The sequence below is a fragment of the Salvelinus alpinus genome, chromosome 19 (genome assembly GCF_045679555.1).
Source record: "Salvelinus alpinus chromosome 19, SLU_Salpinus.1, whole genome shotgun sequence".
In the NCBI taxonomy this organism is placed as follows: domain Eukaryota; kingdom Metazoa; phylum Chordata; class Actinopteri; order Salmoniformes; family Salmonidae; genus Salvelinus; species Salvelinus alpinus.
Window position 1 is genome coordinate 20,612,069 of NC_092104.1, and position 26,479 is coordinate 20,638,547.

At 46.3% G+C, this 26,479-nt stretch overlaps 1 protein-coding gene across 1 annotated transcript in view; it reads left to right on the forward strand.

Annotated features, from left to right (window-relative positions):
• LOC139545117 (zinc finger SWIM domain-containing protein 6-like) overlaps window positions 1-26,479 on the forward strand; it is a 71,116-nt gene that overhangs the window by 20,412 nt on the left and 24,225 nt on the right. The window contains exons 2-4 of the mRNA XM_071352527.1: window positions 23,827-24,183; window positions 24,715-24,863; window positions 25,927-26,077. Of these exons, the coding sequence (XP_071208628.1) occupies window positions 23,827-24,183; window positions 24,715-24,863; window positions 25,927-26,077 (657 nt within the window). The remainder of the gene's footprint in view (window positions 1-23,826; window positions 24,184-24,714; window positions 24,864-25,926; window positions 26,078-26,479) is intronic.

The following is a 26,479-nucleotide window of genomic DNA, read 5'->3' on the forward strand; positions in this document are numbered from 1 at the left end:
CTGTCCTCCCTTCCACTGACATACTGTTATGTTCAGCTCATAGTGTCTCCTGTTACTGTCCTCCCTTCCACTGACATTCTGTTATGTTCAGCTCATAGTGTCTCCTGTTACTGTCCTCCCTTCCACTGACTGTTATGTTCAGCTCATAGTGTCTCCTGTTACTGTCCTCCCTTCCACTGACTGTTATGTTCAGCTCATAGTGTCTCCTGTTACTGTCCTCCCTTCCACTGACTGTTATGTTCAGCTCATAGTGTCTCCTGTTACTGTCCTCCCTTCCACTGACATTCTGTTATGTTCAGCTCATAGTGTCTCCTGTTACTGTCCTCCCTTCCACTGACTGTTATGTTCAGCTCATAGTGTCTCCTGTTACTGTCCTCCCTTCCACTGACATACTGTTATGTTCAGCTCATAGTGTCTCCTGTTACTGTCCTCCCTTCCACTGACATACTGTTATGTTCAGCTCATAGTGTCTCCTGTTACTGTCCTCTCTTCCACTGACATTCTGTTATGTTCAGCTCATAGTGTCTCCTGTTACTGTCCTCCCTTCCACTGACTGTTATGTTCAGCTCATAGTGTCTCCTGTTACTGTCCTCCCTTCCACTGACTGTTATGTTCAGCTCATAGTGTCTCCTGTTACTGTCCTCCCTTCCACTGACATACTGTTTTGTTCAGCTCATAGTGTCTCCTGTTACTGTCCTCCCTTCCACTGGCATACTGTTATGTTCAGCTCATAGTGTCTCCTGTTACTGTCCTCCCTTCCACTGGCATACTGTTTTGTTCAGCTGATAACTGTTTACTTTCTCCTTCTGGGGTCTGGACAACCCCTCCCTTTCTTCTCTCTTTCTCACCAATGAATGTCACCCAGCTCTTACTGGCACCGGACGTCCATGGATGTTTTGTCAGTCTGCAGGCGTCGGGACCGGCCTTCATTTGGCCCAATAATTGGTTCAGAAGTTTGGATAGCACATTACATTACAGTAGAGTATAGTCAGCACAATTCCGGTATCGTGGAATTGCCCACACACACACACACACTAACTCTCCCTGGCCCTTGCTTTGCCCCTGCCATAGCCTAGCCCGATCTCGCTCTCGCTGACTGCTATCTCTCTCTCTCTCGCTGACTGCTATCTCTAGCGCTGGCTGACTGCTATCTCTAGCCCTGGCTCAACTACAGCCACCCGTTGCCTGGCTCCCAGATCCTGTCCTGCTCCAGCCCTATAGAGCAAGGGTTCCCAATCTATTTCACTCAGGTCCACCTTCCAGCATTGGGGAACACCTCGCGCCCCACGTCTATTTCTATGGGCACAAGCACTGTTCATGACACCCTGTTCACACCCCTCTTGTTGAAGAGAATTTTGCAGGTTATTTCCCGCAATTCTACACATTTTGTCATGGGGTGCAGAGAACATTTTGCAGTTTTGAAGCTCATTTTCTTGCAATTCTATACTTGACTCAAACATTACAACAAAATGTATAGGCTAAAAAACCTAGCAAAATGTTTTTTGCTGGGCCAGTTGAACTGGACATTTCTGACAAGTTATAGATAGCTCTCTAGGGTATGCAATGGCTGACATGAGGAAAACTGATGATGCACTTCCTAATTTTGAAATTGCACCTTGTGCATTCTACTATTCCAACTTTCAAGAGTAAGTGAAAGCTGGACTGAGTTCCTTTAAAAAGAAAGGCCCCTAAAGAGGCTTATAACACAATTTTGGTGTACTGTAGTGTTAAGGTCTGAAATAACACAACCCCTCTCGCTCTAGTGTCTAGTGGGCTGTTTCTTTAGTCTAAACCCCTGACTGACTCATATGGGATGGTTTGGTGTTACTGATGGACAGTTAGCTTCACCCAAAGCCACTCTGGTCTTCCTACCTGTTTAACAAGTCTCTTTTCCCCCGTCTCAGTAAGAGAAGGTAGCAGACACCTGTCTGCATGGTGGTAGTGTGTTTGGGCTTAGTCCCAGACTGTGTTTTCTTTTCGTCCACTGACTGTTGTGTTAACATTGAGGCAGGGACGCTCAATTGGAAGGTTGGGGCTGGGATTCGATCCCGGGTCAAGTCATACCGAAGACTCCAGAAATGGGGGACGCGATGCCTCTGCTTGGGACTCGACATGAAGGAGATGGATTGGGGGTAAGACCCAGACTAGCATCCTGTCCAGGGTGTGCACTTGTACAAGCTGCCTCACACTAGCCTACATAAACAGGAGATGGGCTCCTGCCCTATGGGCCGTTGTGGCTGGGACTTACTAGAGAAGCAGGGTTGGACCCAGATTGACTGTGTTCTGTAATTGTCACTCAGCTGTATGAACAGCATGGTAAATCATGCTTTATGGGCTCAGTTCTGCCTCAACACCATAACTAATATAGACAACACAGCCTGTTCTGCCTGTCTCCCCCCACCCTGACCCTACACACAGCCTGTTCTGCCTGTCTCCCCCCCCCACCCTGACCCTACACACAGCCTGTTCTGCCTGTCTCCCCCCCACCCTGACCCTACACACAGCCTGTTCTGCCTGTCTCCCCCCACCCTGACCCTACACACAGTCTGTTCTGCCTGTCTCCCCCCACCCTGACCCTACACACAGCCTGGTATGCCTGTCTCCCCCCACCCTGACCCTACACACAGCCTGGTCTGCCTGTCTCCCCCCACCCTGACCCTACACACAGCCTGTTCTGCCTGTCTCCCCCCACCCTGACCCTACACACAGTCTGTTCTGCCTGTCTCCCCCCACCCTGACCCTACACACAGCCTGGTCTGCCTGTCTCCCCCCACCCTGACCCTACACACAGCCTGTTCTGCCTGTCTCCCCCCCACCCTGACCCTACACACAGCCTGTTCTGCCTGTCTCCCCCCCACCCTGACCCTACACACAGCCTGTTCTGCCTGTCTCCCCCCCACCCTGACCCTACACACAGTCTGTTCTGCCTGTCTCCCCCCACCCTGACCCTACACACAGCCTGGTATGCCTGTCTCCCCCCACCCTGACCCTACACACAGCCTGGTCTGCCTGTCTCCCCCCACCCTGACCCTACACACAGCCTGTTCTGCCTGTCTCCCCCCACCCTGACCCTACACACAGTCTGTTCTGCCTGTCTCCCCCCACCCTGACCCTACACACAGCCTGGTCTGCCTGTCTCCCCCCACCCTGACCCTACACACAGCCTGTTCTGCCTGTCTCCCCCCACCCTGGCCCCACACAGCCTGTTCTGCCTGTCTCCCCCCCACCCTGACCCTACACACAGCCTGTTCTGCCTGTCTCCCCCCCACCCTGACCCTACACACAGCCTGTTCTGCCTGTCTCCCCCCCACCCTGACCTTACACACAGCCTGGGCACACACTAACACACAGAGAGAATAATACATATGATGTGACATATGATTGACGGCAGGGGAGGTTTGGAAACGCATGCGTGCGCGCACACACACTCACTCTTTGGGAATGAAACATGTGAAATACGATTGACGTGGGGGAGGTAGGGAAACACAATGGCCAGGAATAGTGGGCCTTGTCACTTCCCGAGGCAAGCCAGACCAGGGGTTTGAGTTTGATGGTTGCCCAGGAGGGGGAGTGCCTTTATTCCCCATCACTGTCTGTCAGACTGGAGGATGCTGTGACGAGGCACAACCAGGTCTCGGGTCCATCACACATCAGTGGGAGACATGTACCATGTAAGACACCTGTTGGTGTTTCTCTGTGTGTTTGACAGCCTGCTGAAGGTAGGTTCATTTGCCTCTTAAAGAAGAAGTTACAGGTCTGTGAGAGCCAGAAATCTTGCTTGTTTGTAGGTGACCAAATACTTATTTTCCACCATAATTTGCAAATAAATTCATAAAAAATCCTACAATGTGATTTCTGGATCTTTTTTTCTCATTTTGTCTGTCATAGTTGAAGTGTACCTATGATGAAAATTACAGGCCTCTCTCATCTTTTTAAGTGGGAGAACTTGCACAATTGGTGGCTGACTAAATACTTTTTTGCCCCACTAAGTATTTGATACATCAGAAAAGCAGAACTTAATATTTGGTACAGCAACTTCTGTTTGCAATTACAGAGATCATACGTTTCCTGTAGTTCTTGACCAGGTTTTCACACACTGCAGCAGGGATTTTGGCCCACTCCTCCATACAGACCTTCTCCAGATCCTTCAGGTTTCGGGGCTGTCGCTGGGCAATACGGACTTTCAGCTCCCTCCAAAAATGTTCTATTGGGTTCAGGTCTGGAGACTGGCTAGGCCACTCCAGGACCTTGAGATGCTTCTTACGGAGCCACTCCTCAGTTGCCCTGGCTGTGTGTTTCGGGTCGTTGTCATGCTGGAAGACCCAGCCACGACCCATCTTCAATGCTCTTACTGAGGGAAGGAGGTTGTTGGCCAAGATCTCGCGATACATGGCCCCATCCATCCTCCCCTCAATACGGTGCAGTCGTCCTGTCCCCTTTGCAGAAAAGCATCCCCAAAGAATGATGTTTCCACCTCCATGCTTCAAGGTTGGGATGGTGTTCTTGGGGTTGTACTCATCCTTCTTCTTCCTCCAAACACGGCGAGTGGAGTTTAGACCAAAAAGCTCTATTTCTGTCTCATCAGACCACATGACCTTCTCCCATTCCTCCTCTGGATCATCCAGATGGTCATTGGCAAACTTCAGACGGGCCTGGACATGCGCTGGCTTGAGCAGGGGGACCTTGCGTGCGCTGCAGGATTTTAATCCATGACGACATAGTGTGTTACTAATGGTTTTCTTTGAGACTGTGGTCCCAGCTCTCTTCAGGTCATCGACCAGGTCCTGCCGTGTAGTTCTGGGCTGATCCCTCACCTTCCTCATGATCATTGATGCCCCACGAGGTGAGATCTTGCATGGAGCCCCAGACCGAGGGTGATTGACCGTCATCTTGAACTTCTTCCATTTTCTAATAATTGCGCCAACAGTTGCCTTCTCACCAAGCTGCTTGCCTATTGTCCTGTAGCCCGTCCCAGCCTTGTGCAGGTCTACAATTTTATCCCTGATGTCCTTACACAGCTCTCTGGTCTTGGCCATTGTGGAGAGGTTGGAGTCTGTTTGATTGAGTGTGTGGACAGGTGTCTTTTATACAGGTAACAAGTTCAAACAGGTGCAGTTAATACAGGTAATGAGTGGAGAACAGGAGGGCTTCTTAAAGAAAAGTAACAGGTCTGTGAGAGCCGGAATTCTTACTGGTTGGTAGGTGATCAAATACTTATGTCATGCAATAAAATGCTAATTAATTACTTAAAAATCATACAATGTGATTTTCTGGATTTTTTGTTTTAGATTCCGTCTCTCACAGTTGAAGTGTACCTATGATAAAAATGACAGACCTCTACATGCTTTGTAAGTAGGAAAATCGGCAGTGTATCAAATACTTGTTCTCCCCACTGTAGTAAGATTAGGGAGATAAGGCAATAAATAGGCCATAGTGGCAAAATAATTACAATTTAGGAATTAAACACTGGAGTGATAGATGTGCAGAAGATGAATGTGCAAGTAGAATGTGCAAAAGAGCAATAAAATAACAATATGGGGATGAGGTAGTTGGGTGGGCTATTTACAGATGGGCTGTGTACAGGTGTAATGATCGGTAAGCTGCTCTGACAGCTGATGCTTTAAGTTAGTGAGGAAGATATGACTCCACTTCAGTGATTTTTGCAGTTCCTTCCAGTCATTGGCAGCAGAGAACTGGAAGGAAAGACGGCCAAAAGAGGAGTTGGCTTTGGGGATGACCAGTGAAATATACCTGCTGGAGTGCGCGCTACGGGTGGGTGCTGCTATGGTGACCAGTGAGCTAAGGCGGGGCTTTACCTAGCAAAGACGTATAGATGACCTGGAGCCAGTGGGTTTGGCGACGAATATGAAGCGAGGGCCAGCCAACGAGAGCACACAGGTTGCAGTGGTGGGTAGTTTATGGGGCTTTGTTGACAAAACGGATGGCACTGTGATAGACTGCATCCAATTTGCTGAGTAGAGTGTTGGAGGCTATTTTGTAAATGACATCGCCGAAGTCAAGGATCGGTAGGATGGTCAGTTTTATGAGGGTATGTTTGGCAGCATGAGTGGAGGATGCTTTGTTGCGAAATAGGAAGCCGATTCTAGATGTAATTTTGGATTGGAGATGCTTAATGTGAGTCTGGAAGGAGAGCTTACAGTCTAACCAGACACCTAGGTATTTGTAGTTGTCCACATATTCTAAGTCAGAACCATCCAGAGTGATGCTCGGCGGGCGGGCGCAGGCAGCGATTGGTTGAAGATAATGCATTTAGTTTTACTTGCAGTTGGAGGCCACGGAAGGAGAGTTGTATGGAATTGAAGCTCGTCTGGAGGTTTGTTAACAGTGTCCAAAGAAGGGCCAGAAGTATACAGAATGGTGTCGTCTGCGTAGAGGTGGATCAGAGAATCACCAGCCGCAAGAGCGACATCATTGATGTATACAGAGAAGAGAGTTGGCCCAAGAGTTGAACCCTGTGGCAACCCCATAGAGACTGCAAGAGGTCCGGACAACCGGCCCTTCGCTTTGACACACTGAAATCCAGGTCGATGAATACGGCTGCACAGTATTGTTTTTTATCGATGGCGGTTATGATATTGTTTAGGACCTTGAGCGTGGCTGAGGTGCACCCTTGACCCGCTCGGAAACCAGATTGCATAGTGGAGAAGGTATGGTGGGATTCGAAATGGTCGGTGATCTGTTTGTTAACTTGGCTTTCGGAGACTTTAGAAAGGCAGGGCAGGATGGATATAGGTCTGTAACAGTTTCGGTCTAGAGTGTCTCCCCCTTTGAATAGGGCGATGACCGCAGCAGCTTTCCAATCTTTGGGGATCTCAGACGATACGAAAGAGAGGTTGAACAGGCTAGTGATAGGGGTTGCAACAATTGCGGCGGATAATTTTAGAAAGAGAGGGTCCAGATTGTCTAGCCCAGCGTGGGGATGTGTAGCGTGGGTTTGTGGGGTTGTGTAGCATGGGGTTGCGTAGTAAATGGTTGTGTAGCATGGGGTTGTGTAGCGTGTGTAGTATATGGTTGTGTAGCGTGTAGCGTGGGGTTGTGTAGCGTGTGTAGTATATGGTTGTGTAGCGTGGGTTGTGTCGCGTGGGGTTGTGTAGTATATGGTTGTGTAGCGTGGGGTTGTGTAGTATATGGTTGTGTAGCGTGGGGTTGTGTAGTATATGGTTGTGTAGCGTGGGGTTGTGTAGTATATGGTTGTGTAGCGTGGGGTTGTGTAGTATATGGTTGTGTAGCGTGGGGTTGTGTAGTATATGGTTGTGTAGCGTGGGGTTGTGTAGTATATGGTTGTGTAGCGTGGGGTTGTGTAGTAAATGGTTGTGTAGCGTGGGGTTGTGTTGCGTGGGGTTGTGTAGTATATGGTTGTGTAGTATATGGTTGTGTAGCGTAGGGTTGTGTAGTATATGGTTGTGTAGCGTAGGGTTGTGTAGTATATGGTTGTAGTGTGGGGTTGTGTAGTAAATGGTTGTGTAGTAAATGGTTGTGTAGTGTGGGGTTGTGTAGTAAATGGTTGTGTAGTGTGGGGTTGTGTAGTGTGGGGTTGTGTAGTATATGGTTGTGTCGTGTGGGGTTGTGTCTTGTGTAGTATATGGTTGTGTAGCGTGGGGTTGTGTAGTATATGGTTGTGTAGCGTGGGGTTGTGTAGTAAATGGTTGTGTAGCGTGGGGTTGTGTAGTATATGGTTGTGGGGTTGTGTAGTATATGGTTGTGTAGCGTGGGGTTGTGTAGTAAATGGTTGTGTAGCGTGGGGTTGTGTAGTATATGGTTGTGTAGCGTGGGGTTGTGTAGTATATGGTTGTGTAGCGTGGGGTTGTGTAGTATATGGTTGTGTAGCGTGGGGTTGTGTAGTAAATGGTTGTGTAGCGTGGGGTTGTGTAGTATATGGTTGTGTAGCGTGGGGTTGTGTAGTATATGGTTGTGTAGCGTGGGGTTGTGTAGTATATGGTTGTGTAGCGTGGGGTTGTGTAGTAAATGATTGTGTAGCGTGGGGTTGTGTAGTATATGGTTGTGTAGCGTGGGGTTGTGTAGTATATGGTTGTGTAGCGTGGGGTTGTGTAGTATATGGTTGTGTAGCGTGGGGTTGTGTAGCGTGGGGTTGTGTTGCGTGGGGTTGTGTAGTATATGGTTGTGTAGCGTAGGGTTGTGTAGTATATGGTTGTGTAGCGTAGGGTTGTGTAGTATATGGTTGTAGTGTGGGGTTGTGTAGTAAATGGTTGTGTAGTAAATGGTTGTGTAGTGTGGGGTTGTGTAGTAAATGGTTGTGTAGCGTGGGGTTGTGTAGTGTGGGGTTGTGTAGTATATGGTTGTGTCGTGTGGGGTTGTGTAGTATATGGTTGTGTAGCGTGGGGTTATGTAGTATATGGTTGTGTAGCGTGGGGTTGTGTAGTATATGGTTGTGTAGCGTGGGGTTATGTAGTATATGGTTGTGTTGTGTGGGGTTGTGTAGCATGTGTAGCGTGGGGTTGTGTAGTATATGGTTGTGTAGCGTGGGGTTGTGTAGTATATGGTTGTGTAGCGTGGGGTTGTGTAGCGTGGGGTTATGTAGTATATGGTTGTGTTGTGTAGCATGTGTAGCGTGGGGTTGTTTAGTATATGGTTGTGTAGCGTGGGGTTGTGTAGTATATGGTTGTGTAGCGTGGGGTTGTTTAGTATATGGTTGTGTAGCGTGGGGTTGTGTAGTATATGGTTGGGGTTGTGTAGCGTGTGTAGCGTGGGGTTGTGTAGTATATGGTTGGGGTTGTGTAGCGTGTGTAGCGTGGGGTTGTGTAGTATATGGTTGTGTAGCGTGGGGTTGTGTAGTAAATGGTTGTGTAGTGTGGGGTTGTGTAGCGTGTGTAGTATATGGTTATGTAGCGTGGGGTTGTGTAGTATATGGTTATGTAGCGTGGGGTTATGTAGTATATGGTTGTGTAGCGTGGGGTTATGTAGTATATGGTTGTGTAGCGTGGGGTTATGTAGTATATGGTTGTGTAGCGTGGGGTTGTGTAGTATACTCACTAACCAGAACAGTAATGGACAAGGCATATTGATATTAGGGAGAGGCACGCGTAGCCGGGTGATCATAGGGGTCCAGTGAGTGGTTGGCCTGTCTGGAGACGTGGCGATTCAGACAGCTAGCAGGCCAGGGCTAGCAAGCTAGCAGAAGGGCCTTAGAAGGACGTCTCAACGGAGGAAAGTGTTTTAGCCTCCGCATGCGGTAACGTCGATAGACCAGTCGTGATGGATTAGTAGGGTTCCGAGTAGCAGAGGGGTCTGCAAGTCCAATTGGCAAAATAGGTATAGCGGCCCAAGAAATTGGCATATGGATCTATTCAGCTAACAGTCCAATATGCTCTAGACAGCTAGCTGGCCATGGCTAGCAGCTAGCGGGCCGCAGCTAGCAGGCTAGCAGAATGGCATTCAGGGGACATCGCGATGTAGGGGCCAGTTGAGTACCCCACCTCGAGCAGATTACGTTGTAATCCAGTCGTGAAGGATCGGCGGGGTTCCGTGTCCCGTACCGGCAGTAGAAGGGGTCCGGGTATTGTAGCCCAGGAGTGGCTGATGGGCCTCTTCAGCTAGCCGGGAGAATGGGCTACTCGGGTAGCAGCTAGCTAGCTGCAATGATCCAGGTGAAAAGGTCCAGAGCTTGCGGTAGGAATCCGGGGGTATGGAGCTAAAACGAACAAACTAATTGCGGACACAGGCAAATCCAGCTCATAAAGTTATACAAGCATAGTTAGTAGCTACCAAATGTCATTTTCGGTGTGTGTGGACATATACAAGCGAAAGTGAACAAGAGAAATTGTGCAAATTAACAAAGTTGTGATAGATGCTTTTCTGAAGGAAGAGCAGCATGTGTACATGGAGCAGATGGGAGAAGAACGGAAGAGAAAAAAACGTTAGTAGGAAGCGCAAGGAAAATAATAGCAGCTGTAGAGAGAACTCATCCAGAGCTCTTTGACCTCTGGCAGAAAGCCAGAAGATATCTGATGGCAAACATTTAGTAGTGAATTGCATACTGTAACTTCGCCTCATGTGCACCGCACAACAGAGACGCACCAATAGATATAGAACGCTATGGACTCACCAGCTCCTGCTGTCTCCCGTTGTGCCATTCACAAACAAACACGTGACAGGCTCAAATGTTCTGGGGAACTACGGTAAGCTTCATTTAAAATAATGTGACAGGTGAAATCCAGATAGCTGATGTGCTGAAAAAGCTGCAAAATCTGGACCCCATCAAATCAGCCGGGCTAGACAATCTGGACCCTCTTTCTAAAATGATCTGCCGAAATTGTTGCAACCCCTATAACTAGCCTGTTCAACCTCTCTTTCGTATCGTCTGAGATTCCCAAAGATTGGAAAGCTGCTGCGGTCATCCCCCTATTCAAAGGGGGAGACATCCTAGACCCAAACTGCTACAGACCTATATCTATCCTACCCTGCCTTTTTAAGGTCTTCGAAAGCCAAGTTAACAAACAGATCACTGACCATTTCGAATCCCACCGTACGATCTCTGCTATGCAATCTGGTTTCAGAGCTGAGTTCCTAACGATATCATAACTGCCATCGATAAGAGACTTTACTGTGCAGCCGTATTCATCGACCTAGCCAAGACTTTCAACTCTGTCAATCACCACATTCTTATCGGCAGACTCAACAGCCTTGGTTTCTCAAATGATTGCCTCGCCTGGTTCACCAACTACTTCTCTGATAGTTCAGTGTGTCAAATCGGAGGGCCTGTTGTCCGGACCTCTGGCAGTCTCTATGGGGGTGCCACAGGGTTCAATTCTCGGGCCGACTCTTTTGTCTGTATACATCAATGATGTCACTCTTGCTGCTGATGATTCTCTGATCCACCTCTACGCAGACGACACCATTCTGTATACTTCTGGCCCTTCTTTGGACACTGTGTTAACTAACCTCCAGACGAGCTTCAATGCCATACAACTCTCCTTCTTTGGCCACCAACTGCTCTTAAATGCAAGTAAAACTAAATGCATGCTCTTCAACCGATCGCTGCGCACACCTGCCTGCCCGTCCAGCATCACTACTCTGGACGGTTCTGACTTAGAATATGTGGACAACTACAAATACCTAGGTGTCTGGTTAGACTGTAAACTCTCCTTCCAGACTCACATTAAGCATCTCCAATCAAAAATTAAATCTAGAATCGGCTTCCTATTTCGCAACAAAGCATCCTTCACTCATGCTGCCAAACATACCCTCATAAAACTGACCATACTACCGATCCTCGACTTTGACGATGTCATTTACAAAATAGCCTCCCACACTCTACTCAACAAATTGGATGCAGTCTATCACAGTGCCATCCGTTTTGTCACCAAAGCCTCATATAATACCCACCACTGTGACCTGTATGCTCTCGTTGGCTGGCCCTCGCTTCATACTCGTCGCCAAACTCCCTGGTTCCAGGCCATCTACAAGTCTCTGCTAGGTAAAGCCCTGCCTTATCTCAGCTCACTGGTCACCATAGCAACACCCACCCGTAGCACGCGCTCCAGCAGGTATATTTTACTGGTCACCCCCAAAGCCAACTCATCCGTTGGCCGCCTTTCCTTCCAGTTCTCTGCTGCCAATGACTGGAACGAATGGCAAAAATCACTGAAACTGGAGTTCTCTTACCTCCCTCACTAGCTTTAAGCATCAGCTTTCAGAGCAGCTCACAGATCACTGCACCTGTACATAGCCCATCTGTAAATAGCCCATCCAACTACCTCATCCCCATACTGTATTTATTTATTTATCTTGATCCTTTGCACCCTGGTATCTCTACTTGCACATTCATATATACACTGCTCAAAAAAATAAAGGGAACACTTAAACAACACAATGTAACTCCAGGTCAATCACACTTCTGTGAAATCAAACTGTCCACTTAGGAAGCAACACTGATTGACAATACATTTCAAATGCTGTTGTGCAAATGGAATAGACAAAAGGTGGAAATTATAGGCAATTAGCAAGACACCCCCAATAAAGGAGTGATTCTGCAGGTGGTGACCACAGACCACTTCTCAGTTCCTATGCTTCCTGGCTGATGTTTTGGTCACTTTTGAATGCTGGCGGTGCTCTCACTCTAGTGGTAGCATGAGACGGAGTCTACAACCCACACAAGTGGCTCAGGTAGTGCAGCTCATCCAGGATGGCACATCAATGCGAGCTGTGGCAAGAAGGTTTGCTGTGTCTGTCAGCGTAGTGTCCAGAGCATGGAGGCGCTACCAGGAGACATGCCAGTACATCAGGAGACGTGGAGGAGGCCGTAGGAGGGCAACAACCCAGCAGCAGGACCGCTACCTCCGCCTTTGTGCAAGGAGGAGCACTGCCAGAGCCCTGCAAAATGACCTCCAGCAGGCCACAAATGTGCATGTGTCAGCATATGGTCTCACAAGGGGTCTGAGGATCTCATCTCGGTACCTAATGGCAGTCAGGCTACCTCTGGCGAGCTCACGGAGGGCTGTGCGGCCCCACAAAGAAATGCCACCCCACACCATGACTGACCCACCGCCAAACCGGTCATGCTGGAGGATGTTGCAGGCAGCGGAACGTTCTCCACGGCGTCTCCAGACTCTGTCACGTCTGTCACATGTGCTCATGTGCTCAGTGTGAACCTGCTTTCATCTGTGAAGAGCACAGGGCGCCAGTGGCGAATTTGCCAATCTTGGTGTTCTCTGGCAAATGCCAAACGTCCTGCACGGTGTTGGGCTGTAAGCACAACCCCCACCTGTGGACGTCGGGCCCTCATACCACCCTCATGGAGTCTGTTTCTGACCGTTTGAGCAGACACATACACATTTGTGGCCTGCTGGAGGTCATTTTGCAGGGCTCTGGCAGTGCTCCTCCTTGCACAAAGGCGGAGGTAGCGGTCCTGCTGCTGGGTTGTTGCCCTCCTACGGCCTCCTCCACGTCTCCTGATGTACTGGCCTGTCTCCTGGTAGTGCCTCCATGCTCTGGACACTAAGCTGACAGACACAGCAAACCTTCTTGCCACAGCTCGCATTGATGTGCCATCCTGGATGAGCTGCACTACCTGAGCCACTTGTGTGGGTTGTAGACTCCGTCTCATGCTACCACTAGAGTGAGAGCACCGCCAGCATTCAAAAGTGACCAAAACATCAGCCAGGAAGCATAGGAACTGAGAAGTGGTCTGTGGTCACCGCCTGCAGAATCACTCCTTTATTGGGGGTGTCTTGCTAATTGCCTATAATTTCCACCTTTTGTCTATTCCATTTGCACAACAGCATGTGAAATGTATTGTCAATCAGTGTTGCTTCCTAAGTGGACAGTTTGATTTCACAGAAGTGTGATTGACTTGGAGTTACATTGTGTTGTTTAAGTGTTCCCTTTATTTTTTTGAGCAGTGTATATATATATTCTGCACATCTACCATTCCAGTGTTTAATTGCTATATTGTAATTACTTCGCCACCATGGCCTATTTATTGCCTTACCTCCCTTATCCTACCTCATTTGCACATACTGTATATAAACTTTTTCTACTGTATTATTGACTGTACGTTTGTTTATTTCATGTGTAACTCTGTTTTGTTGTATGTGTCAAACTGCTTTGCTTTCTTGGCCAGGTCGCAGTTGCAAATGAGAACTTGTTCTCAACTAGCCTACCTGGTTAAATAAAGGTTAAATAAAAAATTTAATAAAAAAGTAAGCAATTAGCTAACATTTTTTTTATGTGATTTCGCTATTACTTTGTGCTAATTCTTTTAGCATTCTGGTAATAGATGCCCGATGTGCTTTTCTGTTTTTTTTAGCAGCCCCTTGTGTGCTATCCTGGTAATACCTTAAATTCTGGTACGAGGGGAGGTCTGTTAGACTTGGGCGGTGTCCAGATTTGTCAATTAATTGATCTGGAAATGATTCTGGAAAATAAATGTTCAGTTTGTCGTGTGCACATACCGCTGCAAGATTTTAGCCAAAGAATGTTATACTAGCTTTCTAGTCTGTGTTTTATAAATGTGCAATAATCATAAAACACAATTTATATAAGGAATTGGCAATTCGTTCTCATTCTGAGAAATAAGGTAAGCCACTTGATTTCAACATCTGAACAAATTGAACATGCTGTTAAAAGTTGGAGACGGGCAGAAGGGTGTGTTCGTAACAGTTCAACTGTTCCACCATGTTAGCTAGCAGATCCAAGTTGGCTAAACTTGAAATATAAAAACTAGCTGGCTACTCACTAGCACGGGGTGCTTGAGAGATTGTTTAAGAGACCTGTGTTCATTTTCAATAATGCCTGCTACAAGAAGTTTGTCAATAGTGAATGTGTATTATGCATGGTTCTGGTTAAATTTGTAGCAAAAAGGGCATTTTATAGACCGACTTGAAAGCCAGATTAGTGTGAATTGCAAAAAGCAGGTTGTGGAAGGTTTATATTCAGCCTCGGTATAATTTCACGAACTCTGAATTCATTATATTATTACTGACTGTTTGAAATGCTGTGTATTTGACCTTTTAGGCCCTCTTGAGACAATTTCCACAGCCCCACGGAAATCTAATTACATAATAAAAAAATCTGTCTGTTTAAGCGAGAGTTATCGATTTTGGCCTTCCACATCTGCGGTGAAAGGTGGCAGAGCTACAGTGGTGTGTCTGACCATGAGACATCCCGAAAATCGCTCTTCTCACGAAAACGTCTGTACGGTTTGGCCTACAAACTATCTCCCCTATATGGAATGTACATGTTGCTTGTTTTGCTCTAGGACGCCCACAAGACTCGCCTGAAGGTAGTCTGGTACCTGTTAAATATGGAAGTAGTGCCTAAAAGGGGTCAAATAATGTGTCCATAAAAAAAAAAAAAATAAATCCTGATCTTATATCTCTCAGAAATAGGACAGGCACTTTAAAATAAACTTCCTGTGTTTTTAGGATATTGTCCTCCTGAAAGGTGAATTAATCTCCCAGTGTCTGGTGAAAGCAGACTGAACAATGTTTTCCTCTAGGATTTTGACAGTGGTTAGCACTATTCTGTAAAAATAAAATCCTGAAAAACTCACCAGTCCTTAATGATTACAAGCATTCCCATAACTTGATGCAGCCACCACTATGCTATTTTATTCTGTACAGGCTTCCTTTACACTCTGTCAATTAGGTTAGTATTGTGGAGTAACTACAATGTTGTTGATCCACCTTCTGTTTTCTCCCATCAAAGTCACCATTGGCCTCATGGTGAAATCCCTGAGTTAAGAAGGATGCCTGTATCTTTGTAGTGACTGGGTGTATTGATACCATCCAAAGTGTAATTAATAACTGCACCATGCTTAAAGGGATTTTCATTGTCTGCTTTTTTTATCTTCCAATAGGTGCCCTTTGTGACGCATTGAGAAACATCGCTGGTCTTTGGTTTAATCTGTGTTTGTAATTCACTGCGCAACTGGGGGACATTACAGATAATTGTATGTTTGGGGTACAGAGATGAGGTAGTCATTAAAAAATCATGTTAAACACTATTATTGCACACAGTGACTTGTTAAGCTCATTTTTACTCCTGAATTTAGGCTTGCCATAACAAAGGGGCTGAATACTTATTGACGCATTTTTAATTCATTTGTAAAAAAAAATAATCTAAAAACATAATTCCACTTTGACATTATGGGGTATTGTGTGTAGGCCAGTGACTAAAACATCTCAATTGAATCAATTTTAAATTTGGGGTGTGAATATATTCTGAAGGCACTGTAAATGATCCTCAGGATGACCATCTTAAAACGATTCTATATGCTAGCTGAGCGAACCCCCATGATTTTTAGGCCATATCGCCCAGCCCTAGTGTGTGTGTGTATGTGTGTTTCCACATGTAAGTGTATTGGCCTGTAGCAGTAATTAGCTGTCTAACCAATGTGATGAATATGATGAACTCTGCTTAAATCAGCTGCTTGGTTCTGCTCCCATAACCCAATTAGTCCAGAGATCTCCCTCGCTCGCTCGCTCTCATTTTGACAAACTCATTGACCTAATTCAAGGATGGATGCCATCTTGATCAGCAGGGGGTGGGATCTCTCAACCCCACCCAATCCCTGCTCTCTGTATCCACTGTATCATCTCAAATGGAAACACACAACAGATGAAACATTTAATGAATATGATTAGTCAGAGGTAGCATATTTACAGATGGTGTTGATTCAAGCAGTCAATAACATAGCCTTGTGTTGTCTAATGTAATATAATGGAATAGAATAGACACCAGCTAGACTTGTGAATCATTGGTGGGCTAACCTGCCAGACGGTGTGTTGTGGCTGCCTACTTGGTGATGGTCAAATACCACTCCCTGTGGGGGATCGCTTACAGACAGACAGCCAGCATTATCATGGTTACTCCCATGCCAACAAAGAGCTCTAGGGAAAATATTCCCTTCTCTCTAGTAGTGGGCAATTTCTCTCAATCATCCGTCAATAAAGGGTAGTTATTTACATGTAATGAGAGCCATTTCACCGGAATAGGGTTCTGAAAGGGTTTTTGATAAGATCAGCTGTCTGTGTTTAGCTGGAGAGACGAAACCTAAAGTATCTACAGACCTATTCAGAGGGCTCAGTTCCCTATTCTAGTAACCGCTCGTAGGCAAGTCATTGACGCATTCAGTAGGCCCACTCTTTGCCTCCATGTGTTTGTGTGAGATAACAAAAATGCTACTGTATAATGTCAGATGCTTACAGCGTTAAGAGACAATGTTAGCTATCCATTTATAGCCTGTCCATGAGAGAATATCCTTCACCTCAACGTCAATATTTACAGGAATTGCCTGCAGGCAGGAGTTTCGACCACAGTATTTACAGGCAGGAGTTTCGACCACAGTATTTACAGGCAGGTGAATAGAACAGTATTTCTCTCTCGCCTCCTCAGTATCTGTCGATAGCAGCGCTGGGCTAGTGAGGTGTTTGTCTTGGTCTTTGTTTGATGTGTGACGGCTGAGGCTTTTACACAGCCTCAGCGGAGGGCTGAGAGATGCTAGATGACGCATGTCAAGTGATATTAAACGTGAGCGCCCCCCCCCCCCATCCCCTCCTCCATTCCATCCTTCCTCCTGTTCCTGGCTTTGTCCAGTGTGGTTAGTGTGAAGAATGACACTTGTCATCTCTGTTTGGGGGTAAAAGATGTCATGTCTGATGTATTACCTCTGACATGGTACTGGTTCAGCGCCGCACGGCCCACTCTGGGAAACATAGCTAGACAAAGGCAGGTTCAGGAAGGACAAAGACAAGCTCAAATAACACCCTATCCTGAACATATTCCCCAGTGGCTTTGGTCGAAAGTAGTGCACTGAATAGGGAGCAACAGGGCTCAGTGTAGGTCTATGTGAAGTCCCCTAAATGCAAAGGTAAGACGGCGTAGTGATACGCGTGTCTCGCACCGTATGTGCGGTCACATGCCTTTGTGATTCGTATGGGAGATAATCAGCTCCTGGAGCAGTGAGGGAATTAGTGTATAGGATGTTGTGCTTCTGTGCCCTCTCTGCAGCCTTCTTTGTCCTTTGAATGAGGAATTGTGTATAGGCTACTACTTGAAACCAGGTCATTCATAAATTGATATTAATTGTGTGACTGCAAACCAAGAGATGATAGGAGTAATGTTTGAGTAGTGTGGGAGTTTGAGAGGTGTAGTCTTATTGATTTGGGCTCTCAGGACAGTAAGCAGGAAATGCACTACTACAGTGAATGCAAAACAAAGATGTTTTATATTTTCCAAGCTGCCATTATCTGTTTCATTTTTCTCTCTGCGTGACGGGACGAGGGGGTGACGTGCTTATGTGCACGTGTATGTGTGTTCCAAGGTATCCCCACTCCTTCTCTCACCCATGCTTTCTGGATTGGGGTGGCAGGTAGTCTAGTGGTTAGAGCGTTGGACTAGTAACCGAAAGGTTGCAAGATCGAATCCCCGAGCTGACAAAGTAAAAATCTGTCGTTCTGCCCTGAACAAGGCAGTTAACCCACTGTTCCTAGGCCGTCATTGAAAATAAGAATTTGTTCTTAACTGACTTGCCTAGTTAAATAAAGGTAAAATAATACAAAATATTTATTTTTTGCTAGTTAAATGTATGTGTGTGCTTTTAGCCATCCTTATCTTGGACTGTGGGCTGCGTGGGGGTTGTGGCGTTTTGTAAATCAGAATGGGAACACTGTAGATGCTGGTAAATTACCTGGGTGACTCCAGGAAGGGAGGGGTTAAGTCCGAACTGGCAGGGCTGCTTTACGCAAACTGTGGCTGGCTGGAGCAGAAAGGGGAAGAGCTCAGAGGAACTCTGGCTCACGGCCAAATCCCTCCCTCCCTCACCCTTTGCTACAGCTGAGTGCTTCCTGTGTGTTTGTGAACACAGTGCTGGAATGCTGCTTCCCCCTCGTCTAAGGCCGTTATATGTGTGTGTGTCTGGAGTGGTGCCTCTTGTCTGGTGTGTGACGTCAGCACACACACAGCAGGTCAGCTTAGGGCTAGGCAGCACTGAGTGAGTGTTGGAGGGAGGGAGAAAGAAAGAGGGGCTGTGTTTTTTGGAGTAGGAAGCATACTTTAGTAGTCAGGTAGGTGTGTGTGTTTGGTTTTACTATCCTTGATCGGGTTTAGGGGAAAAAAATTGGTCCCCACAAGGATAGTAAAACAAAATGTGTGTGTGCGCGCGCGCGCTGGGGGGAGTCTTGCGTGTCAGTTGACTTTCCAACGGAATGGGAGGGGCAAAGGGAAGGTTACTTCCTGACTAGTCGCCCCTAACACACACACTCTTTTTACTTCCCCTCTGATTCTCTGTTCGAAGGTGTGTGAGAAGCACATTCAGACTTCCCTTGGCCATCGTCATCAAAACTCAACCATGTTTTTCATGTGTTTTTTTTGTATTTGTATTTGTACCAGTCTCGTGACATTGTAGCTGTTTAGGTCTAGCCTCATGTGTCACTGTCTGTAATCCCCTTCCTGATGTAGAGGCTTGTCCTTACAAACACACTTAGCCTAAGCTTTAAAGAGCTGACAATGGCTTTTCAATAGATCCTCAGTACATTCATCTTCACAGACACACTTACACACACACACAAACACCAACCACTTGCGTTCATCTTCAGCCAAGAGACTCTTGAGGGACTTCTCTTGGTAATTACACATGCTAATTTCCATACATCTCTAATTTCCCTCCTAACTCTTCCCATGGTTGTGATGGATGTATAGACCGAGAGTCCAAAGCAGGCATGTGGTTTCAAAGAGGCTTGCTAAAACCCTGCTGTCCAAATAATTCAGTTGAATGTCTCACGGCTAGTCAGACAGCCGTCCTCTGCCAAGCTCCAGAATCACTCAACAGGCCAGTAAAACAGACTGGGTCTGACTGTCCAATCCAACAAAATTAGACTCCATTTTGTAAGTGATAGTTTGGAAATTGCAAGTCATTCCTGATGGATCGCGTGGCTGCTTCACCCGGCTAGACCAGAATCGACTGTCATTTAAGTAGCCGCAGGATGACACCTCCAATCACACACACACACATACACACACATACACACACTCCATCCTGATGATCAATATGCACATTTGCCGTCAAATTCACACATAGAAGTAATGGAATTGAAATTCATAGAATGTTAAAAAAAAGGGTTTATTTTCTAGGCTACAGCTGGCTCTGGTTGGTGTGACTGCTCCTGTGGAGGACAAGGCCTTTGATCTTTCAGAGAGGTCATAGCACAAACATGGCCACCCTTGGTGCTCAGCTGTGCTATTCCAGCTTGACCTTCACCTAGACCACACACACACTACAGCACTCCTAAAGCAGCTTCCCTTGTGTAAATGTATTGATCAGTGTTTATGGTCTCTGTATGAGGGCTTCCTTATAGGACCACTCTCATTCTTCTGGCTCTCTCTCACATGGGAATATACCACAGGAGGTTGGTGGCACCTTAATTGGGGCTTGTGGTAGTGACTGGAGGGGAATCAGTGGAATAGTATCAAATACATCAAATACATGCCATTCCATTTGTGCCGTTCTGGCCATTATTATGTGCCGTCCTCCCCTCAGCAGCCGCCACTGGAATACACATAAGCCCCTCCACTCCCAGTAAGACTGAGGTGTACACCCACACCCTAAAACCTCTGAATCGTTCCTTCTCAGATTTCCTCTGGAGTTATACAGCCAGCCCTTCGGAGGTTGTTTTAGATAATGACATCACTAATATAGGCCTAAGGGCTGAACAGATTGCTCACTCACTTTTCAAAGGGTTCTTAGTTCCACCCAGACCTCCAAATGTCCATCCCAAATAGCGTCCTGTTCCCTATCTAGTGCACTACTTTTGACCAGGGCCCATAGGGATATTCATCCCATATCTCTGGTTCCACCCCGCCCTCTCTCCTCTACTGCAGTAGAGCACCATTCTTCACATGCTGGTCAGATCTCCTCTCAGGTCCTCTGACTCAGGCCATATGGAATTCCAAACGAGCACTGTGCTTTTTTAGTTATATTGGAGAATTCCTCTGACTACCATAGGATCCATTCCCCTTCTACTGCGGTCTTCTACTGAGCTGAAATGGACCTTGGCTCTGGCTTGCTTTGGTACAGAGCTGGATTGAGCTGTTCCCTGTCTGTCTGTTGCTCATGTGGTAATGTGATTAAATGTCAAAGCTAAAGCCTCACTTCTCTTGTCCTCTCTCTATCCTCGTCTATATAGGCCTACATCTTTCTTTCACACACAGGCCTTTTCTTATTTGGACAAATCTGACGTCTCCTCCGTCCTCTCTGCTCCGTCCTCTCTCCTCCGTCTCTAAGTGGTTGAGGAGAGTGTTAATTCATTAGTAGGCAACAGACGGTCCTCCCCTCCTCGATAGCCTCCTTTAGGTGAGGAAGCACAAGTGTATCCTTTCTGAAATTTTTGCGGAAGAGTTTTGAAATCTGCCACACCCCATTTGAACCAGCTATTGTTTTCTTCGAAGGAGAAAAGAATGCAAAAGTTTAAACGATATGCTACTTATTTAAACAACATGTATTACACAACTACTAGCGAAGTAGTTATCACCTTTATACTTTTATATTTGGATTCCACCCTGTAAACGTCATTGGCATGATGCCGCGCGATTGGAGAAGGAGAGTCTCATTTCATACAAGCATATTTTCTACCACTTTCCCTCTCCTCTCGTCTATTACCTTTGACCTTTTTTTAAAAGGAGGCCAGAGAAGACGGAGGAGAGAGGACACAGGAGTTGAGCAAATCCAATTGAGGAAAAAGACACACACACACACACACGACTGTGTCATATTAGATTTAAAGTGATAATAATGTTAATGATCCACCCGCCCCTGTGGCTGAATTTTCTCCATTGACTTGGAATCTTAATTTGATTGAGCATCACACATATATTTCCCCAATCTAATTGATTTATCCTAGTGGATGGTTGCACACTAAGCGCTTTTGTGCTTAGGCAAGCAGCCTTCCAGCCTCGACTAGGTCTCTTAATGTGGGAATGCTCAACCCAATATTATAAGACCCATATATAAAGGCTACATTCTTGCTCCTGTGGGTCTGCATGGGTTAATTTTGGAGGGGCTGTGGCCTCTCCTTCTCCCTGAAATGAGAGCAGGGGTTTGGTATTTTGGGGGCCCCATGTTTTTGAATGTGAGGAAGGAGGGCTTGTAGCTGGTCAAGAGAGCTTGCTGGCTTATCAACACTCATACGGTTTCCAAAGCGCAGAGGGAGTATCTGGGCTGGTGCTTTGATGTGGGCCCCCAAGTGTATGGGTGGTCTGGGGGCCCTTGTGCATTTACTTACACACACACTATCTACTGCTTGCGTTCTCGCTCTCTCTCGCTCTGTTTCTCTCTCGAAGCCAAGTGTGATTTCACCAGAGTGGTCATGAGGGTGTTTCTAGGGCAACCTCACACAGGCCTTGTTCTAAAAATGTCTGCCCTGGCCTCTCCAACACACAGCAGCCCTTAGCTGCACTTTGGGAGGGGGCTGAGGGGGGAGGGGAACACAGTCTAATAGCTAGCACATGAGATACTGAAGATTTCATACCAACCAGCAGTCGGGAAGAAGAGGGAGAGAAGTGAATAGTTATATTCCTGTGCTCAGCGATTAGCTAAATTAAAAGTGCATTTTTCACGTGGGACTAGTTTGTGGTGGCCAAACCGATGTACAGGAGAGAAAGAAGAAAGGTCATTACTGACCCATCTGTCAAACAGAGAGGGAGAGAACTAAGATGGATGGAGAAAAGGAAGGAAAAGGAGGGAGGTTCCACTAAAGAGCCCAGGCAGCAGTCTTAATGTGATAGACCTTGGTGTTTGTTATCTTATGGAATTTATCTTCTTGTAAGAGATTGACATTGGTTTTGTATTTCTTCTAACTTTTTATTGCTATTCACCCTGTTGTGGATTTCTGGTCTGCTAAAGATAAATGACAGTAGGTGTTACTTTTCCAAAGGGGTGTATCAGAGCTGCCAAGTTGTCTTTGAGCCGCATGTTTCTGATGTTCTGTTATTCAACTCCTTGGACTGGGAAAGGCTGGAGAACACACACTGAACCTGTTTTTGACACACACACACACACACACACACACACACACACACACACACACACACACACACACACACACACACACACACACACACACACACACACACACACACACACACACACACACAGGCCCTATGTCGAGTAGCTGTGGCAGCTTAGATATCCCTGTTAATACACGCCTGAAATCACAGCACCCACAGATCTTTGATAAGTGGATTTATACATGCATGTCTCCACTTGGCCCCGATACGTTCTCATCTTTATCTCTCTAACTCTCTCCTCAGCGCATAAATTAATTCATAACACACTCTGTCTCCCTGGCCCCTCCCCAATATTAATAAATGCATGATCTCACGCTGGCTGTGTCTCTTTCATATGCTCATCAGTGTGTGTTCTAGACTGGCACTTGCAGCCCCGCCCTCCTCATGCATATTCATAGATGCATAATTACCCCCCGCCTCTGGAAACGCAGAGCTCAGGAGATCAAACACTATTCAAATGAGCCAGCTCTATTATTCACTCTAACACACAGTATCTGTCTTGCTATCATTGCTGACCCAACCTGCCCTCTCTGTTTCCGTTGATTTTATTTCCGTGCCACAAGACTTTGTATTCAATGTATTCAATGTGGTCATAATTTGATGTTAGGGGTATATGGAATATATCTTTGCACCTCTTTCATAAGGTTTATGAAGGTCTACCATTACACATGGCATGCCTTTATTGAAAAGACATGGCTTTGTAATGAATTGTTTGATTTAATAAACATCACCCATGCCTGATGTTTTTGTGTATGTTTTTTAGAGGTTTGGGCTTCTATGTCCTCAGTCCTGTGTGATGTACCAATCAGAATGGGCTTGAAATGTAAATCCTCTATATCCTCCCTCCCTCTTTCTCTCCCTCTATATCCTCCCTCCCTCCCTCTTTCTCTCCCTCTATATCCTCCCTCCCTCCCTCTTTCTCTCCCTCTATATCCTCCCTCCCTCCCTCTTTCTCTCCCTCTATATCCTCCCTCCCTCCCTCTTTCTCTCCCTCTATATCCTCCCTCCCTCCTCCCTCTTTCTCTCCCTCTATATCCTCCCTCCCTCCTCCCTCTTTCTCTCCCTCTATATCCTCCCTCTCTTTCTCTCCCTCTATATCCTCCCTCCCTCCTTCTTTCTCTCACTCTATATCTTCCCTCCCTCCCTCTTTCTCTCCCTTTATATCCTCCCTCTTTCTCTCCCTCTATAGCCTCCCTCCTTCACTTTTATTTTATAGTCAATGCCACATTGAAGGCTTGTACAATAAAGGCTTGTTAAAACTCAAACTCTTTTTTTTCTTCCCAGGGTTTCATCTGAGTGGTACGGTAACAGACCCGGCCACGTCCTCTCAGCCTGAGATAATCTGCAGCGTGAGCGTCAGCTTCGACCGCTGTAAGATCACCGCAGTAACCTGTAGCTGCGGCAACAAGGACATCTTCTACTGCGCCCACGTTGTAGCGCTGGCCCTGTACCGCGTACGGAAGCCCGATCAGGTCAAACTGCACCTGCCCATCTCAGAGACGCTGTTCCAGATGAGCCGAGATCAGCTGCAGAAGTTTGTCCAGTACCTGATATCAGTGCATCATACGGAGGTGTTGCCCACCGCACAGAAACTGGCCGATGAGATACTGTCAACTAACTCCGAGATCAACCAGGTCCACGGTGTGTGTGTGTGTGTGTGTGTGTGTGTGTGTGTGTGTGTGTGTGTGTGTGTGTGTGTGTGTGCGCGCGCGCACATAGGCCCCACTGAGGACATTGATTGTAAGGTAAAGGCAGATCAATGCTGCTCATTAGTCTGATGCTGCCTGCAAACAAAACACTCTGTCCACCTCTAATCAACACTATAGACCTGGCTTTTATTTACCTTAGAGAGGAGGGAGAGGGATATAATCAAATTGTATTTGTCACATGCTTGGTGAACAACCGATGTAGACTAACAGTGAAATGGTTACTTCCGGGCCCTTCCCAACAAAGCAGAGAGAAAATAATAGAAATAATATAGAGGAAATATGACTCCTCTCTCAGGTTTCTCCAGCTCCAGAAGTTGCCTAAAGTAGATATATTATTTTAGAGTTATTTATTAAATTAATAAATTGTGTCGTATCTCTGTGTACAGGGACCCAATGTCCCACGGCAGGGACCAGTATGGATGATGAGACTGTGTTTTACTAACTTCTCTGTCTGTCTGTGCAGGGGCCCCGGACCCCACAGCAGGAGCCAGTGTAGATGATGAGAACTGTTGGCACTTGGATGAGGAGCAGGTCCAGGAGCAGGTGAAACTCTTCCTCTCTCAGGGAGGATACCACGGCTCTGGGAAACAACTCAACCTGCTGTTCAGCAAGGTAACCCCCCCTCTCCTCCTTTAGACACTGAATATTTTCACTCTCCTCCTCACAACAAACTCATTAACATCAAAATGCTGCATGCATTCCTACCATGGAATTTCCATAGCCAAGTTGTTTCTGTTCAAATCAAAGCCTCTGTTAGTCTGAAGGACCATTACCATGCCAGTTGGCATGTACATTAAACAGTGCCATTGTTGAGGTTTGACGTTGTTTTTACTCTTTGATGTACACTTACAATCCTCTGGTGTAGAGAATACTAAATGCTGTGTCAACTTCTGCATTGTCATATGCTCTTCTAGTGTAGATTTAACCTAATGTCAAATATTTAGCCTGAAACTCAATTCCCTACTTTTGATCTGGACCCATCTGGTCAGAAGTAGTGCATTACATAATGAATATGTTATGGACTCTGGTCAGAAGTAGTGCATTACATAATGAATATGTTATAGACTCTGGTCAGAAGTAGTGCATTACATAATAAATATGTTATGGACTCTGGTCAGAAGTAGTGCATTACATAATAAATATGTTATGGACTCTGGTCAGAAGTAGTGCATTACATAATGAATATGTTATGGACTCTGGTCAGAAGTAGTGCATTACATAATGAATATGTTATGGACTCTGGTCAGAAGTAGTGCATTACATAATAAATATGTTATAGACTCTGGTCAGAAGTAGTGCATTACATAATGAATATGTTATGGACTCTGGTCAGAAGTAGTGCATTACATAATGAATATGTTATGGACTCTGGTCAGAAGTAATGCATTACATAATGAATATGTTATGGACTCTGGTCAGAAGTAGTGCGTTACATAATGAATATGTTATAGACTCTGGTCAGAAGTAGTGCATTACATAGGGATAGGGTGCCATTAGGGACACAGCCTAAACCCTAGCGCTAATGGGAAATATTTTGTTAGCACTAACGTCTTGACCGTTGTGTAAAGACTGGCTGACCATTAACACCCCTGCCCCGCCCCTGGTTTTAATGTCTGCCTGCTTTAAGCTCTCTGATTCCTTTACACACACGGATGCTGTCCTCCTTGCCCCATAGGTGAGGGAGATGCTTCGTATGCGTGACTCCAACGGTGCCAGGATGTTAACACTGATCACAGAACAGTTCATGGCCGACCCTCGCCTGGCACTGTGGAGACAGCAGGGCACCACCATGACCGACAAGTACAGACAGCTGTGGGATGAACTAGGTGAGCACACACACTAATGAGCAGCAGAATTCATTCAGATTTAGTTCATTCAAATCAAATGTTATTGTTCACATACACATGGTAGGCAGATGTTAATGCCAGTGTAGCGAAATGCTTGTGCTTCTAGTGGCCCGTCAGGAAGTCCAGGACCCAGTTGCACAGGGTGGGGTCGAGACCCAGGGGCTCAAGTTTAATGACGAGTTTGGAGGGTACTATGTTGTTAAATGCTGAGCTGTAGTCGATGAACAGCATTCTTACAAAGTTATGTTTCCAAAATGTTATTCCTCTTGTCCAGATGGGTTAGGGCAGTGTGCAGTGTGATTGCGATTGCGTTGTATGTGGACCTATTGGGGCGGTAAGCAAATTGCAGTGGATCTAGGGTATCAGGTAGGGTGGAGGTGA